This window comes from Podarcis melisellensis, assembly GCF_964234715.1.
Source record: "Podarcis melisellensis genome assembly, chromosome: 12".
NCBI lineage: Eukaryota > Metazoa > Chordata > Lepidosauria > Squamata > Lacertidae > Podarcis > Podarcis melisellensis.
Window position 1 is genome coordinate 53,999,166 of NC_138544.1, and position 18,704 is coordinate 54,017,869.

At 45.2% G+C, this 18,704-nt stretch overlaps 1 protein-coding gene across 1 annotated transcript in view; it reads left to right on the forward strand.

Annotated features, from left to right (window-relative positions):
• Positions 1–18,704, forward strand: part of LOC309353250 (vasoactive intestinal polypeptide receptor-like) — a 118,217-nt gene that overhangs the window by 86,138 nt on the left and 13,375 nt on the right. Inside the window, exons 7-10 of the mRNA XM_081882576.1 lie at positions 11,591–11,744; positions 12,288–12,348; positions 14,654–14,720; positions 15,616–15,707. Coding sequence (XP_081738702.1) covers positions 11,591–11,744; positions 12,288–12,348; positions 14,654–14,720; positions 15,616–15,707 — 374 coding nt within the window. The remainder of the gene's footprint in view (positions 1–11,590; positions 11,745–12,287; positions 12,349–14,653; positions 14,721–15,615; positions 15,708–18,704) is intronic.

Consider the following 18,704-nt stretch of genomic DNA (forward strand, 5'->3'; position numbering starts at 1 on the left):
GTTGTCCTTGCAGAATCCAGCAGGGAAGAGGATGGAGACAAAAGTAGGAGGAGTTGCCTCTGCATTGTCCTTGGCTCTAGCACCACCTACTGTTGGCTCCTCACATCTTTCCTGTCCACAATTCCCACAGGGCACCAGCCATCACTGCCCCTCCCCCAAATTGGAAGTGTTATTTGTTGAGGGCCAACCATCTGAGTATTGTTGTAAGACCTGAATACACTCTCACACCTGACTTTGGAAACAGTTCCAGGTGAAACAAATCCATTTTCCATCACCACACTTTTCCTGGCCCTTATTTTTATTTCCTAAAATTTAATCTTTTTTAAAAAAAATGGTTTACAGAAAGGATAAGGCAATGAAGTTATCGGGGGGGGGGATCGGTATAAAACACGACTATTTAAAACCTTCAAAAGAGGATGAAAATCAGCAATAAGCTGGAAACATACATATCTGTCTGGAAACAAAAAAATGCATTTAGCAGGTGCCAGAAAGAGTACAGTGCAGGCATCTGCCTGATTTCAATAGGCAGGGAGTTCCAGAGTCCACACTAGATGATAGATTTCTTACAAATGCGGAATGAGTATCACGTGGAGCCTGTAGCAAAGACAGCTCTGCAGATCAAAACAGCCAAGTGGGCATTTATGGGATGCTGTGATTTTGCAGGTTGGCACATCTCTTTGTGAGTTAAGACCCAATGAGAGTTAAGACCCAATGAGAGCTAAAGTTTTGGATGCTCCTTCTCTGTGCAGCAGATGTAGAGAACTCTTGCCGGTGGGTGTGGATATTTCACCCCCCCTCCCATTGCAAGAATCTACTGACAATGTTTCCAGAAAGGAGGGGGCGGAATCTGCTCATCGCTTCTTCCGCTCCAGCCTGGCTCTGAGAGAGTCTGGGTGTTATCTGTGTAGAGATAAGATGACTGCTTGTTGATGTTTAGTTGTTTAGTTGTGTCCAACTCTTCGTGACCCCCTGGACCAGAGCACACCAGGCACTCCTGTCTTCCACTGCCTCCCGCAGTTTGGTCAAACTCCTGCTGGTAGCTTCAAGAAGACTGTCCAACCATCTTGTCCACTGCCATCCCCTTCTCCTTGTGCCCTCCATCTTTCCCAACATCAGGGTCTTTTCCAGGGAGTCTTCTCTTCTCATGAGATGGCCAAAGTATTGGAGCCTCAGCTTCAGGATCTGTCCTTCCAGTGAGCACTCAGGGCTGATTTCCTTCAGAATGGATAGGTTGGATCTTCTTGCAGTCCATGGGACTCTCAAGAGTCTCCTCCAGCACCATAATTGAAAAGCACCCATTCTTCAAGATGACTGCTTAAGCAACTGTCACACTCATGCAGTTCGGTAGTCTCCATTAGTCTTTAGTTTATTTTAGTTTGCAGTAGCTGTAAAAGAATAAAGAAGCTATGCTTCAGAGCCGTCGTCCGTGTAGTTCACACTCTGTTGTGCACGGCTGACTTTGGCACTGAGTTTGGTGCTCACAGCTCAAAGTTGTGAGTCCACTGCACTTAGACCAGCTTCCCTACAGTGGAAGGTCTCTGGTAGTGCTTTCCCAGCTCGCCTGGCCCAGTCGGGGCTGAAGAGGTTGAGCCCAGTCGCTGGCACCGGTTCAAAGGCGAAGTTTACAGTGGGCCCCCTATTCAGGTGTGATCCCCCCCCTGGACAAGCCCATAAGCATGCCTAGCCACGACACTGGTTTCTGGCGTGGCGATGCCCCCTCCAACTCGGAGGCCTTCTTCCGAGAAAATCCATGTCGGATCACGCCTGTTACGCCACATTTGTTTTCTGATCTGCTTCTTCTTTCCCCCCTCTCTGGCTTGTCCACCCAAGTTACAACAGCTGCTGCCAGCATTGAATAAATGTGTGTTACTGAGCTGGGAAGCATAAGGTCGATTTATCACGTTTGCCCATTTTTATTTTGCAACAGTTGGTCTGAGCCATGACAGCCTGGGTGGCCCAGCCTGATTTTCTAAGAAACAAACAGAGAGGTGTAACAGGCTAAATTGAGTACGAACTACATTATCCGTCTGGTCTGTGCCTCTCCCCTCGATTGCCTGCTTAGGCGCTCCAGAAGCGAAAGGTTTGCAGCTCTTTGTCTCCCTTTCCTCCCCTTTTTCACCAGCTGCCAAGGGTTATGAAGCATAGGAATTAGTGTGTATCCCTTAGCATGTTGTTGTTCGCATCCATCTGTCTCAAGAGACATTGGAGTGTGCCTCTGGGGGTGAATTCAAAACTCTGCATTAACAGCACCAAAGTGGCCTTCCCGGGGTGCAAGCCTGGGGCAGTGTGTGTGGAGGTCCTGGGCTGCCCAGGCAACAAAATCCCCTTCTTGGCCTTGCTGATGCTATGCAGAAGAAGGTTGGGCAGCTTGCACTCAACTCTCACCTGTGGCTCACCTGTCAGCATGCCACAGTAGCCACCTGGTCTCCCAGGTCTAAGTCCACTGGCTCTGTATTCCTATATTGTGTTCCTATGTTTATAAAAACATTTATTATTATTATTATTATTATTATTTTATTATTAATAATAATAATAATACCTCACCCACTCTGGGCAGCTTCCAACAAAATATTAAAATACAGTACAGTGGTGCCTCGGGTTACAGACACTTCAGGTTACAGACTCCACCAACCTAGAATTAGTACTTCAGGTTAAGAACTTTGCTTCAGGATAAGAACAGAAATTGCTGGGCAGCGGTGCGGCAGCAGCGGGAGGCTGCATTGGCTAAAGTGGTACCTCAGGTTGAGAACAGTTTCAGTTTAAGAACAGACCTCCAGAACGAATTAAGTTCTTAACCCGAGGTACCACTGTAATGCATCAAACATTAAAAGCTTCCCTAAACAGGGCTGCCTTCAGATGTCTTCTAAAAGTCTGGTAGTTGTTCTTCTCTTTGACATCTGGTGGGAGGGTGTTCCACAGAGCGGGGGCCACTACCAAGAAGGCCCTCTGCCTGGTTCCCTGTAACTTGGCTTCTCGCAGGGAGGGAACCACCAGAAGTCCCTCAGAGCTGAACCTCAGTGTCCAGGTAGAACGATGGGGGTGGAGATGCTCCTTCAGATATACTGGACTGAGGCCGTATAGGTCTGTATAGGCCAAAACTGACTTTTCAGATGGAGGTTGTTGTTTTTCGTCCAGCTGGATCACTGAGACTCATTGCCCGTGATGTTTGGGAAAGTGCCGGAGCTTATTTATTTTTAATCAGAGTTCATGAGGGAACTAAATTTCTGGCACGTAAACGCCTTCCCTCAAGGCCTTGTTTGATTCCCTTAATTTGTTTCTTGCGTGACAAATGATCGGATACAATCACGCTATCATGAGTAAGGATCAATTTGCTCTTAATGCCTCATGAATTTGGCAAGATATAAAACTGATTTACACGAAGCGTCAAAACTTGTTAGTATTCCGTACCAGTCCCAAAAGTCTTGTTTTTTAAAAAATAAAAAATAGTAAAGAACTTGGGAGGCTGGGAGTTGAATGGGGAGAAAACCTGACCCATTTACTTGTGAGTAAGTTCCACCAAATTCAATAGGATTTGCTTCTGAGTAAACACGGCAGATTAACCTTGCTATTCTGAGGTAAGGTAAAGGTAAAGGGACCCCTGACCATTAGGTCCAGTCGCGGACAACTCTGGGGTTGCAGGGCTCATCTCGCTTTATTGGCTGAGGGAGCCGGCATACAACTTCCAGGTCATGTGGCCAGCATGACTAAGCCGCTTCTGGCAAACCAGAGCAGCACACGGAAATGCCATTTACCTTCCCACCAGAGCGGTACCTATTTGTCTACTTGCACTTTGACGTGCTCTTGAACTGCTAGGTTGGCAGGAACAGGGAGCAAGCAATGGGAGCTCACCCCGTTGCGGGGATTCGAACCACCGACCTTCTGATCGGCAAGCCCAAGGCTCTGTGGTTCAAACCACAGCGCCACCCGCATCCCCATTCTGAGGTAGGGATCCCCATTAAAGAAAATGAATATCCACCTCCTGCTCAGCTATTGGCTTCACTTTCAAATAGCAGTTCAATTGGCATTCAGGCCTTTGAACATAAGAACTCTTTTGTGTCCGTCCAAAGGTCCATCTAGCCCAGAGGCCACTGGTATGTTCAGATTAATTCTGCTCAGATCCCTTGGAAAATGAAAATAAAGGCATATTTTTCTCTCGCTTTCCCATCCCAGGGAAGGGGGCACAAATCCATACTAGGGGGTGGGAGAAGTGACCAGATGGGGTGGCACACTTGGTCGAAATTCCAAATCTGCCCATGGGCCTAAAAAGATCAGGGATCCCTGATCTACCGCAATGTCCTGTTTGCAAGACCTCTAGGGTTCTCTTTCAAAGCCATCTGAACCAGTGACCCTCAGTATTTGCTATGGGCAGCGAGTTCCATAAGTAAATTAGATGCTTAAGAACAGAACGCAGAACTGAGCAAATGACAAACGCCCCCTTAATCTTACATCTTCTTCTGGTGGTTCTTTTAAAAAACTAACTTCACATATTATCCCACCCCTTGTAAGGAGCTTAGAGCAGTTGACACAGGTTCTTACCCAGGAAGTCTTCCATCAAAGCTTCCTCCATGTTGTTTCTACTCGTCTCCTGCCCAGGTACTTATAATTCTGCCTTTGTAGCTCAACGCACATTTTCTTAGACTGCAAAACAACACCGGCAGACACACAACTCCCCCTTTGATGTTGGTGACTTGGCCTAGTTCCACTTGGCAAACAGACAGCAGCATCAGAAAGGGGCTAAAAACAACTGTGAGTGATTTGCAGGAATAACACCGTGAACAGGACAATAGCTTCCATTCAGGGCAGCTGATGGAAGGGGATTAATTCTATTTTTATCTGGTTTTCGAAACCTGATTTGGCACGTGAGCCCAGCAGGTCAACTTTGGCTGACATCAACCAGCCAAGTTCACAGGGGGTAGAAAAAGCCTGGGCTCAGCAGGTGTGATGAAGGGTGGAAAGGAGGGGTGGAATCGGGGCATAGGAGTGGGTCTTAAAATATGAACATTATGGGATGTTAGGGGAGGGGTACTACATAATGCTCCTTCTGGGGTAGTTTGTCCACCTTTGAGCCCCACCTTGTACTCAGCTCTCACCTGTGACTTCTCAAAGCTGTCAGCATGCAATAGCAGCCGCACCCCAGAATGACTTCGACTGGCCGGCTAAACCAGGTGAGGGTAGCTGATGGGTCTCAAACCCTTGATGGGTTAGGGACCTTCCCCTGCATGTGAAGACAGACTGTCAGATTGAGCGGATGAGACTGATAGTAGGTCCAACGGTCAAGAAGGCGGTTTCTGCAGGTGTGTGGGTGGGTGGTCTAAACCACTGAGCCTCTTGGGCTTGCTGATCAGAAGGTCGGCGGTTCAAATCCCCATGACGGAATGAGTTCCCGGCGCTCTGTCCCAGCTCCTGCCAACCTAGCAGTTCGAAAGCACACCAGTGCAAGTAGATAAATAGGTACCGCTGCGGCGGGAAGGTAAACGGCGTTTCTGTGTGCTCTGGCTTCCGTCACGGTGTTCTGTTGTGCCATAAGCGGCTTAGCCATGCTGGCCACATGACCCGGAAGCTGTACACTGGCTCCCTCGACCAATAAAGCAAGATGAGTGTCGCAACCCCATGACTGGACTTAACTGACAGGGGTCCTTTACCTTTTAAAAATCTCTTAGCACCCATAACAAACTACAGCTCCCAGAACCTTAACAAACTACAGGATTACTTTTTAGGGAAAGTCACATGCCTTAAATGTGCTTTGGATGTGCTTTAAACGTGTGGTGTGGATCTGCCTGAAATGTTTGCGTTGCAAACAAAATATTTAGAGAACAAATGAGGGGGGGAGGGAATAAATAACCCAAAAATAGATAAAACTCTTTGAAGAAAAAATGAATATTTTGGGGAGATGGTTGTTTTTCGTGTGTGACATCCATTCAGCATCCTCCACAGATTTGGGGTGAGCGCTGTTGAAAGACTGACATATTAGGGGCGGGTACACGTCTGTGGTTCATGTAGCCTGCCTGTTCGGAGAGATGGATTTTTAAATGTCTTGACATTTCCTTAACGTCAGAAGAAATTATTGAGGTCAGATACAAGCGAATGGCTAAGAGTGGGTGAATGGGACTGGAAACCCTTTGGGGGCGGGCAGTGGAGGGGTGTGTGGAGAAACTGTTGCCTAAATAAATCTTGCAATTTCACCCAAGATCAATCCCATAAACAAAAAGCTGACCTTCCAGTCACCTGAATAGGATTAGGAGTCTGCCATATAAACAAAACACACACACACACAGGCAACCCACCCACCTAAATTTCATTCTGGGTCCTGTTTGGTTGGTCGCTGGTTATTTGTTCCTGGTTTTTTTCTGTATAAAATAAATAACCCTGCTCTCCTGTACAAACAGATCCAATGCACAGTTTCATTTTGCTTCCTGGTAGCTGAGACTTTTCTGGCTTTTCTCTAGAGACACAAAAGTCAGTCATGTACCTGTATTTATTGATTGACTTAAGCTGCCACTGTGAATCTTGGGCTTGAAGATGTCACAAATAAGGAACACTTTCCTGATGAAAAAGATGCCCCGAGTTCGAAAACAAAGGATTCCAAATTTTACAGTGCCTGATTTCACTCCCAATATTGAAAGCTCAAATGGTTTTAACAGTGGAATAGACAAAGAAAGCAGAGACATCACCGTGCCAACAAAGGTCCGTATAGTTAAAGCTATGGTTTTCCCAGTAGTGATGTATGGAAGTGAGAGCTGGACCATCAAGAAGGCTGATCGCCGAAGAATGAATGCTTTTGAATTATGGTGCTGGAGGAGATTCTTGAGAGTCCCATGGACTGCAAGAAGATCAAACCGCTCCATTCTCAAGGAAATCAGCACCAAGTGCTCACTGGAAGGACAGATCCTGAAGCTGAGGCTTTGGCCACCTCATGAGAAGAGAAGACTCCCTGGAAAAGACCGTGATGTTGGGAAAGATGGAGGGCACAAGGAGAAGGGGACGACAGAGGACGAGATGGTTGGACAGTGTTCTTGAAGCTACTAACATGAGTTTGACAAAACTGCGGGAGGCAGTGGAAGACAGGAGTGCCTGGCATGCTCTGGTCCACGAAGAGTTGGACACGACTAAACGACTAAACAACAAAGAAAAAATGTTGTGCATGATACATACGTGAATAATTGTTAGTTTTTATTTATCTTTTTTAAAAAATAATAATCTGTGTGCTGCTGTGTCATGAAGAATATATTGAAACAGTTCACAGCAATAAAAGCATTAAAACCAGACTATAAAAACCATAAACAATTAACCATTGTGGAATGATGTATTCTTAATTGCCTGCATAAGCTTGGCAGAATAGAACAGCTGTCGGCAGGTGTTCAAAGGTTGGCACAGACGTGATACCTTAGTGGAACATCCATTTTCAGTGAATGTATACCTCTGGATGCAATTCTGCAGTTAAAACTTTGGCCGACTCTATGGCCAATAATGCAAGATTGTCCTCACAACATCTTGCCTTTGGTGCCATCCGAAAACCCGGCTGACTTGGCATATGAGAGCTTTGAGCCAAACACAGACTGAGAGCTTCTCGGTTTGATTTCAGGCGAACTCGGCCGTTTTGCAATATATCTCCTCCTTCTGTGCCCCGGACAGTGTTCTCTGAGTTTGCTATAATCTCCTGCAAGGGGTTTGAAACTGCAAAGGTTAAGAAACGGCCATTCTTGTCTGCAGGAGGAGATGTAACTAGACCTTTTTGGCCTTTTCGATTTCACTGGGCCATGCAAAGGGGCTGCACTTTTATAACCTCCACGTTATTTGTTGCTGATGCCGTCACTGAATACAGCACCGTCGATGAATCTTTAAAGAGCAAAGCAGGCAAGGAAAGAAAAAAGGAGCTCTCTGCTTTTAGAAGCTTGCAATCTAAATGTTAACAGCAGGGAAGAGAGACAGAAATGGGAGGAAAGGAAAGTCAAGAATAGCAGGTGGGGTGAAGGGTCAAGCAAGGAAAAGGCATCCTTTGCTGGAAGGCATTTGCCTCACAGCACCCATGAGCTCAGCAACATCTCATGCTCTTGACTTCTCTAGTGCTGGGCAGAAGATGGTATCGTCATGCCCGGTTCACATCAGCAAGTGGAAAAGAAAACAGAATGGAAGCAAGATTCTTTCCCACCCCCCTCGAGGAAAAACTGCCCCCTGTTTTCCCCCAGGTAATTTGTGCAAAGGCAGCTGCTGTGTTGCCATTTAGACCTGCTCTGCTTGTTCGGCACTGCAGTGGGGGAAATCCGGTAGGCCAATCTACACTCGTCGCTTATAGCGTTAGAAATGCGTTATGGAAATGTCACACCAGAGGGCGCAGAGCAGCGATCTGTCGGCAATGGGAAATTGCATTGAGAGCTACATAACTTTTTTTTAGAGCCTTTGATAGCGTTTTTACAGGTCAGTGGAGATCCAGCTCTCTCTGCAGCCTATTACATCCTTCCTTGGGGAAGGATCACAGCTCAGCAATAAAGCAAATCCCCTGGTGTCTCCAGGTAGAGCAGGGGAAGGCTGCTTCCTAAAATCCTGCAGAGCTGCTGCCAGTCTGGGTAGACAATACTGAGGTAGATGGGCCAAGAGTCTGACTCTTTTAAAAGAAAAGAGATTCCAACTAAACATCAGAAAGAACTTCGTGATGGTAAGAGCTGTTTGACGGTGGAACGGACTCCCTTCCTTGGAGGTTTGGAAGCAAAGCTTGGATGGCCATCTGTCATGGATGCTATAGTTGAGAATCCTGCATTGCATACGTTTTTGAAAACACCAGAGTCTATGCAATAACAGCAACAAGAATATTATTGGCCCAAAAATGGAAGCAAGAAGAGTTACCAACGATTGAAGAATGGAGGATGAAGTTAATGGACTATGCAGAATTAGATAAACTAACAGGAAGGATTTGAAACCGGCGAGACCAGAAATTCACGGAAGACTGGAGTAAATTTACGGACTATTTGAAAAGTAATTGTGAACAACAGACGACGTTTGTAGGGTTGCAAGAAGTTTTGGGAGGAGTATTATTAGAGGTATTGTAAAAATGGAGAAGGGGGAGGATGATTTGTTAAGAGATGTAAAGGCAATATAAGGTTAAGAAATGCGTAAGAAGTGGTTAAAACGGTGAATCATCAGAGGTGCTGATGGAAGTCTAAAAAGATTGTATAAGTGATAAGGTTTATGGTACATTTTATAATTTATATGTTAAAATGAATAAAAAATATTATAAAAAAAGGAAATGGCCAAAAGAAAAGAAAAGAAAAGAAAAGAAAAGAAAAGAAAAGAAAAGAAAAGAAAAGAAAAAACCAGAGTCATTCCTGTTGGGAATGGCCGGAGAAGACATTGACAAGAATGACCAGAAACTGTTCTTATACACAACAATGGCGGCGAGGTTATTGCTGGCTCAGGTATGGAAACAGCAAAAATTGCCTACAATGGAAGAATGGCAGTATAAGGTTATGGAGTATGCAGAAATAGCCAAATTAACAGTAAAAATTCGACATCAGGGGGATGAAACATATCAAAAAGAATGGGGGAAATTTATGTTATATATAGAGAAGATGATGTGAAATAGGGAAACCAGTAGAATTAAAATAACATCTCATAACGGGAAAAGAAATTTACTGGATAATAATATGAAAATGAATTAAAAATGTGTATTAGGACTACTATTGAACAATATTTGTAAATGAATATAGACAGACAGCAAGAATTTGTATTTATAGAAAGATTTATTTGTTTACGGACATTTAATGGAAAAAATGAAGAAGAACAATCTTATTGAAAATGGACAAAGACAATGCGAAAAGTCAAAGAGGACACAAAAAAGCCAGAAGAAGGAAGGAGGGAGGTCAGCTCGGGAGAGCAAGAACAAATGTGAAATATAATGTATGTGTATGTACAGTATGTAACTAAAAATTCAATAAAGATCATCTGGGGGGGGGAGAGAGAGAATCCTGGATTGCAAGGGGTTGGACTAGATGACCCTTGGGGTCCCTTCCGACTCTACAATTCTTTGATTCTGTGAATCATAGAATCATAGAGTTGGAAGAGACCACCAGGGCCATCGAGTCCAACCCCCTGCCAAGCAGGAAACACCATCAGAGCACTCCTGACATATGGTTGTCAAGCCTCTGCTTAAAGACCTCCAAAGAAGGAGACTCCACCACACTCCTTGGCAGCAAATTCCACTGTCAAACAGCTCTTACTGTCAGGAAGTTCTTCCTAATGTTTAGGTGGAATCTTCTTTCTTGTAGTTTGGATCCATTGCTCCGTGTCCGCTTCTCTGGAGCAGCAGAAAACAACCTTTCTCCCTCCTCTATGTGACATCCTTTTATATATTTGAACATGGCTATCATATCACCCCTTAACCTCCTCTTCTCCAGGCTAAACATGCCCAGCTCCCTTAGCCGTTCCTCATAAGGCATCGTTTCCAGGCCTTTGACCATTTTGGTTGCCCTCCTCTGGACACGTTCCAGTTTGTCAGTGTCCTTCTTGAACTGTGGTGCCCAGAACTGGACACAGTACTCCAGGTGAGGTCTGACCAGAGCAGAATACAGTGGCACTATTACTTCCCTTGATCTAGATGCTATACTCCTATTGATGCAGCCCAGAATTGCATTGGCTTTTTTAGCTGCCGCACCACACTGTTGGCTCATGTCAAGTTTGTGGTCAACCAAGACTCCTAGATCCTTTTCACATGTACTGCTCTCAAGCCAGGTGTCACCCATCTTGTATTTGTGCCTCTCATTTTTTTTTTGCCCAAGTGCAATACTTTACATTTCTCCCTGTTAAAATTCATCTTGTTTGTTTTGGCCCAGTTCTCTAATCTGTCAAGGTCATTTTGAAGTGTGATCCTGTCCTCTGGGGTGTTAGCCACCCCTCCCGTTTGGTGTCATCTGCAAATTTGATCAGGATGCCCTTGAGTCCATCATCCAAGTCGTTGATAAAGATGTTGAATAAGACCGGGCCCAAGACAGAACCCTGTGGCACCCCACTAGTCACTCTTCTCCAGGATGAAGAGGAACCATTGATGAGCACCCTTTGGGTTCAGTCAGTCAGCCAGTTACAAATCCACTGAGTGGTAGCATAGTCAAGACCGCATTTTACCAGCTACTTTACAAGAATATCATGGGGCACCTTGTCAAATGCCTTGCTGAAATCAAGGTAGGCTACATCCACTGCGTTCCCTTCATCTACCAGGCTTGTAATTCTGTCAAAAAACGAGATCAGGTTAGTCTGACATGACTTATTTTTCAGAAATCCATGCTGACTATTGGTGATCACAGCATTCCTTTCTAGGTGCTCACAGACTGTTTGCTTAATGATCTTCCCTGGTATTGATGTCAGACTGACTGGGCGGTAATTATTTGGGTCCTCTCTTTTCCCCTTTTTGAAGGGACACCAGAAGTACAAAGGGGTTTGTGGATGGTACATGATGTCAGGGGGCTACAAAAAAAAAAGCCCATGCTTGTCAGGCCATGTTGAAAGAGACTCATTATGTGCTTCAACATCCCTAACCTAGGTTTGCTTACAAAGCAGAAACAACCAACCCGTTAAATTTCTCGTTCTCATCTTTCCATTTCAGGTTGGCTGCAAGGCTGCGATGGTCTTCTTCCAGTACTGCATCATGGCCAACTTCTTCTGGCTCCTAGTTGAAGGTTTATACCTCCACACGCTTCTGGTCATCTCATTCTTCTCAGAGAAAAAATATTTCTGGTGGTACATCCTGATCGGCTGGGGTAGGCAACCTCTTTGGTCATCATGCCTTTTTTCTGATATAGAAAAATGTTCCTGTGTTTTTGCAAGAACAGAAATAGTCCGTAGCAGAGGGTGAGGAACCTGTGGTCCGTCCGTCCCGACCCCCCAATGTTGCCAGACTACAACTCCCATCATCCCTTTTTTAATTTTATTCCTTCTTTTTCTTGTATGTATGCAATACATCACCATTTAAGAACACACCAGAACAAAACAAAACAAAAGAATATCCAGGGCTGAAAAGAAACAGCAGTTGTTGTTTTTTAAATGAAACAAATTGAAATTGTAATATTCCAAGTGGTTTTAAATTGTTTTTAGTGTTGTTTTAAATGTTGTAAAGCACCCTGGGGCTTTAGGGTGAAGGGCGGGAAGAGAGAGAGAGAGAGAGAGAGAGAGAGAGAGAGAGAGAGAGAGAGAGAGAGAGAGAGAGAGAGAGAGAGAGAGAGAGAATATTGTAATACAAATGCAACTTTCAGATTGAAAGCAGAACTTTGAAATCTAATCAAAATCTGATCCTCACTTGGCAGGTGCACCCAGCTTGTTTATCTCTGCCTGGACTATCACTCGGATCCACTTTGAGGATGTTGGGTAAGCAGGCAAAATTCATCCCCAAGGCTTGCTGGTGTCAGGAGAAAATGTTGGCTTGATGAGGAGGGCTCTGTAGGTGGTGAAATTGGGCTTTAACGTCTAGGCAGGGGCTGCAGAAGTACTGACTCTCTCCATTCATTTGCCAGCTTTTTGTTTGTGTTGAAGAGATGCTCAGTTCCTGTTTTCCAAGAAGAGCTGGCAACTTCAGTGTTTGTTGATTCCTGAGTCTCGCTCCTTCCTTGCACCCTCTCGGGCTCCGAATTGGCATTATGCAGAGTGAGGCAGCAACCTCAGGCAACAGCGCTGAGTATGTCACACAGGAAGATAGATACATCCAGTTCTGTTTGCATTTAAAGGGAAAACCTGCCTAATTTTCACTTTCTGAAACAAGACCCAAACTGAGGCATAGCCATCCTTCGAAATCCATACTCCTCCAAATTTTCAAATGATGTTCTCTAACCAACTAATAAGTACAAAAATGCATATACTAGTGTTATTCCTGAAAATAACATATGAGAATGCATTGTATTTGGAAGAACTGCTTTGCAAAAAAGTGTGTGGCAGGAAATATTTGCACCGAAATACTGGGGGTGTTTCATGAGGATGAGTCTTCTGTTTGGGGTGTTTATCCAACACTACTCAGAAAGGGCCATGACTCAATGGTTGGACACCTGCCTTGCATGGAGAAGGCACCACGTTCAATCCCTAGCTAGAAAAGAACCAGGAGTGGGGAATCATTCTCAGACCATATTCCCTCACAGGGAGCATTGTGCTCTACGTGGGGCTACCTTTGAAGGTGACTCAGAAACTACAACTAATCCAGAATGTAACAGCTAGACTGGTGACTGGGAGTGGCCACAGAGACCACATAACACCAGTGCTGAAAGACCTACATTGGCTCCCAGTACATTTCTGAGCACAATTCAAAGTGTTGGTGCTGACCTTTCAAGCCCTAAATGGCCTCGGTCCTGTATACCTGAAGGAGTATCTCCACCCCCATCGTCCAGCCTGAACACTGAGGTCCAGCTCTGAGGGCCTTCTGGCGGGTCCCTCCCTGCAAGAAGTGAAGTTACAGGGAACCAGACAGAGGGCCTTCTCGGTGGTGGCACCCGCCCTGTGGAATGCCCTCCCATCAGATGTCAAACAGATAAACAACTATCTGAATTTTAGAAGACATCTGAAGGCAGCTATGTATAGGGAAGTTTTTAATGTTTGTTGTTTTATTGTGCTTTTATATTTGCTGGAAGCTGCCCAGGGTGGCTGGGGCAACCTAGATGGGCAGGGTACAAATATTAAAATTACTGTTACCATTATTATTGTGGGAGTCACTTGCCACTGGTGGACAGAGCCGGGGAGAAAACGGGGGGAGGAACAGATGCAACCTTTAGCATTGTACAGTACAGTCGTACCTTGGTTGCCAAATGCCTTGGAACTCGCACGTTTCAGCTCCCGAACAACCAAAAACCGGAAATGAGTGTTCTGGTTTCTGAACAATTTTCAGAAGCCGAACATCCGGCATGGCTTCTATGGCTTCCGATTGGCTGCAGGAGCTTCCTGCAGCCAATCAGAAGCCATGCTTTGGTTTCTGAATGTTTTGGAAGTCGAATGGACTTCTGGAATGGATTCCATCTGACTTCCAAGGTACGACTGTAGCTAGATTCCAGCCCTGTGAAAGCCTGAGTTTACTGAGTACACACACCACAGTTCTACATCCAAGCAAAGAGGCATTGTCACATTCAAGCGAGAGAGCATGGTCTCAGGTATTGCCTAAGGATGAGATGTGGCCTAGAGAGGCTTGAGAGCCACCTGAAGAGACCTGGAGAGCCACATTTGGCTCCTGGGTCTGAGGTTCCCCAACATTGGCCCCGATATAGACATTACTGAGCAAGACGGGCCATGGCAGCTTCTGGTATTCCTCTCTTTCCCTGCATTGTGCAGCAATTGGGAAGAGTTAGGTGTGGTCTGGGGCCCCTTTTCAGTTCCTGTGGGGCCCCACAGGCCTTGTCACTGCTGCACATGAGCATATATCATGCAGAGTCCAACCACTGGGTCCATCCAACCAACGATAGTCCATTCCAATTAACAGCAGCTTCCTGTGGTCTCAGCTGAAGGCCTAAGATGCTTTTGCAGAGATACCAGCATGTGCTTCCACCCTTGAGCTGTGGTCCCATGAACTGTGTGTGCCTCTTTAAGATACAGACATCCTCCTCCTACATTGCCTGGAACTGAAGGGTGTCATTTACTTCCTCAACCTCTTCCTCCGTACCCAAGAAGAAGCTCTTGATCTATTCGTATTCCTTTACAGTTGTTGGGACTTAATCGAATCTCCCTTTTGGTGGATCATCAAGGCTCCCATTTTGGTTTCCATATTGGTAATGTATCCATGGATATATTTATATTTTCCCCCATCATTCCTTCGCTGGCCTTCTCATGCATCGCTGTTGCTTCTGGGGAGGCAGAAATCGCCTCCGGTGTTTTGTTACTGGATTCTAGAGTTTTGCTAAGAATATGTTTTGCTTAGCAGGAACAGAACTCGGATGTATCAGTGCTGATTCACATCCTTCACAAGTCCAGTTCATGCTAACGTTCTGCTCCAGGCAGTTGTCTCAGCCAGGAGAGGGAGGGGTTCTAGAACACATAGGTACATGTTCTAGGCTCAGATTTTAAGACACGTTCTGCTAGACCCAGTTGAGGGTCCATTAAGCAACACATGGTCAAGCAAGTTTCTGGGTCCTGAACACTAACCTTAGGTACTTCTCCATCTCCTCTGATTTCCTGACTAACCGAAAAGGCTCTTGACCTGTCATGGCATCGACGTGTGCATAGCTGTGCTCTGTGGGCTTGACATCATCATACTTGGGATGTCATAACACAAAAGTCCCAAGCAGGCTGATGTCAGGCCCAAGATGGCTGCCGTCCTGTCTTGCTTTACCTTGTCTCTCTCTGAGCGGTGTCTGGTCTTTGTTGTCTTCCGATTATGCTGCGCACACCCCAAAAAAATGAAGTTGTGGTGGGCAAAATAATCCTTCAGAAGCAGGGCCGTTCGACGAGCTCGTACACACGACTGTTTTACCACACATTACCTCACACACCTGCACCGAATGTGTGGCAAAATCTTAGCCACATGGCAAGATAACGAAGAGGACAAGAGCTAACCCCTTATCACCCTGTGGCGGTTTAGTCATGTTTGTTGACTCCGTTTGGCAGAAAGGGAACTTACCTGTCCCCCTTTTCCTAATTTTGTTTCTCGATTTCTCTCCCCCACAGATAAATTTCGTCCTCTTTATTTGCATCATCCGGATCCTGGTTCAGAAACTTCACTCTCCAGATGTCGGACGAAATGATACAAGCCAGTATTCGTAAGTCTGAATTTACTTTGCAGCTCAAAAAATGATTTATTTATTTTTTGCGTTTCCTGCGGTTAGATAGATAGATAGATTGTTAATATTTATACCCTCCATCTCCTCCTAGGAGCCTCAATGTGGCATTCATGGTTCACCTCTCTTCCTGTTTTATCTTCACAACTGTAGGGACGTTTATAGATGCTAGGTAGAGGGTACATTTAGTAGATATTATCCTTCCTTCCTCACATTTGTGAGTTCAGCAGTGCATCCCTTTGCAGCTTAAAAAGGGAAGCTTTGGTAAGCTAGTTTTAGCCTTTTCATTTAAGCAATCCAGGTTGCTTTAAGGCTCACCAGATTCTCCCGATATTTCCCCCCTTCCCCCCCCCCGAAAACAATAATCACACAGACAACCTTGCAAAAAGTAACAATAATATTTATTCACTCAGAATACTCGTTGAAGAGTAACAGATGCAGCCACTTTGTTCAGGGAGGCTTAAAATGGCAATCCAGTTACAAAGGCGTACTTTAGTCCAGTTTAAAATGGAGTCTGAGCTATGGAGCAATGGCGCTCAGAAATGCATTGTCCTATCAACTTAGATGGCTTCGAAAGAGAATGAGATCAATGCATGGAGAAGAGGGTTGCCATGTTGGAATATTCTAAAAAAAAAAAAACCCTTGGAAACGGTCTTGAACAAGTTGCTAGGCGACGGAAAATTTCCCCAGCAACAGGTGTCCTTATTAGGGCATGTGGTCGACTAAGTCTGGGTCAGTGTAAATGAGCATCTGAATGAGTCAGCATTAGGTCCCTCTGGCCTGGATGGCTAAAAGAGGAAAAAATTATGTTGTGTTATTTATTTATTTATTTATTTATTTATTTATTTATTTAGGACCAGTGTAAAGTTTTGTAAACACCGTATTTTTCCATGTATAAGACTAGGGTATAAGACCCCCCCTTAAAAAATAATGTCCAAATTTTGGGGACGTCTTATACACGGGGGCCATCTCTCCCCCCCCCCCCATTTTCTTAAATCAGAGTCGTCCCCCCCAAAAAAAATTTGTTGTTGTTCTTTAGTCGTTTAGTCGTGTCCGACTCTTCGTGACCCCATGGACCAGAGAACACCAGGCACTCCTGTCTTCCACTGCCTCCCGCAGTTTGGTCAAACTCATGCTGGTAGCTTTGAGAACACTGTCCCACCATCTCGTCCTCTGTCGTCCCCTTCTCCTTGTGCCCTCCATCTTTCCCAACATCAGGGTCTTTTCCAGAGAGTCTTCTCTTCTCCTGAGGTGGCCAAAGTATTGGAGTCTCAGCTTCAGGATCTGTCCTTCCAGTGAGCACTCAGGGCTGATTTCCTTCAGATTGGATCGGTTTGTTCTTCTTGCAGTCCATGGGACTCTCAAGAGTCTCCTCCAGCACCATAATTCAAAAGCATCCATTCTTCGGCGATCAGCCTTCTTTATGGTCCAGCTCTCACTTCCATACATCACTACTGGGAAAACCATAGCTTTTACTATACGGACCTTTGTTGGCAAAAAAATAAAAAAATAAAAAATAAAAAGAATAGGGGGCATCTTATACACGAGGGCATCTTATAGATGGAAAAATGCGGCAATAAAGATTCTGAGAAACAGAACCAAATGGTGTGTATTCCTGTAGTGGGAATTTCACTAAGAGATAGCTGGGATGCTGCCAATGTTGTAAAGAAATAAAAGATGCAGGATAGCTTTTCTGTAAAAGGAACTCTGCTGCAGAAAGAAATGGAAACCCAAGATTAGATGCTCACACACCAACATACCAGTGGCTACAGTGCTGGATTTACGTATAAGCTAAACAAGCTATAGCTTAGGGCCCCACTCCCTTGGGGGCCCCAAAAAATTTTAAAGGAAAAACTACTGGATGTACATTTCCAAAATATAAGATAAAAAACAAATAAAATAAAACCTACATCCAGCAACCGTGTTTTGTGTTGTGTAGGCTCCTATGATGTAAGTTATAGGCCCCGCCTGCTAGCTTCCTCCCTAAAATATCACTGCTTTGCTCACCTATATATAGGGTGCCTGCATTCTGCTATGTGCAAATGGCATTAGGTCCATAAATTACCATATAGCATATCTTAAAAAGCAGAGACATCACCTTGCCAACAAAAATCCGTACAGTACAGCTATGGCTTTCCCAGTAGTGATATATGGAAGTGAGAGCTGGACCATAAAGAAGGCTGATTGCCAAAGAATGGATGCTTTTGAATTATGGTGCTGGAGGAGACTCTTGAGAGTCCCATGAACTGCAAGAAGATCAAACCTCTCCATTCTGAAGGAAATCAGCCCTGAGTGCTCACTGGCAGGACAGATCCTGAAGCTGAGGCTCCAATACTTAGGCCACATCATGAGAAGAGAAGACTCCGTGGAAAAGACCCTGATGTTGGGAAAGATGGAGGACACAAGGAGAAGGGGATGACAGAGGACGAGATGGTGGGACAGTGTTCTCAAAGCTACCAGCATGAGTTTGACCAAAGTGAGGGAGGCAGTGGAAGACAGGAGTGCCTGGCATGCTCTGGTCCAGGGGGTCACGAAGGGTCAGACACCACTAAACGACTAAACAACAACAACATATATTCAAGACAAAAAACAGCCACAATTTGTTGTTGACAAAGGACAGCTGGACATATAAAGGGCCCCATTAGTAGCTTAGGGCCTCATCAAATCTAAATACGGCCCTGAGTGGCTACTACTCATGACGGCTATGTTGGACACAGCAATGCTTCTGTATTCTAGTTGCTTGAAACCACAGGAAGGAAGAGTGTTGCCGTACCCCTGTCCTGCTTGTGGGTTTCGCCCAGGCATTTTGTGGCCCCTGTGAGAACAGGGTGCTGGACCAGATGGGACCAATGATCTTCTTACATTCACACCTTCACTTGATAACAAGTTTCCAGGAAGCGGAAGCCAAGACGTTTCTGTTCAGAAACTGAGTTCTGCCACTTTGCTGGAAGCGCCAGTCTGATCTGAAGCCATCGCACC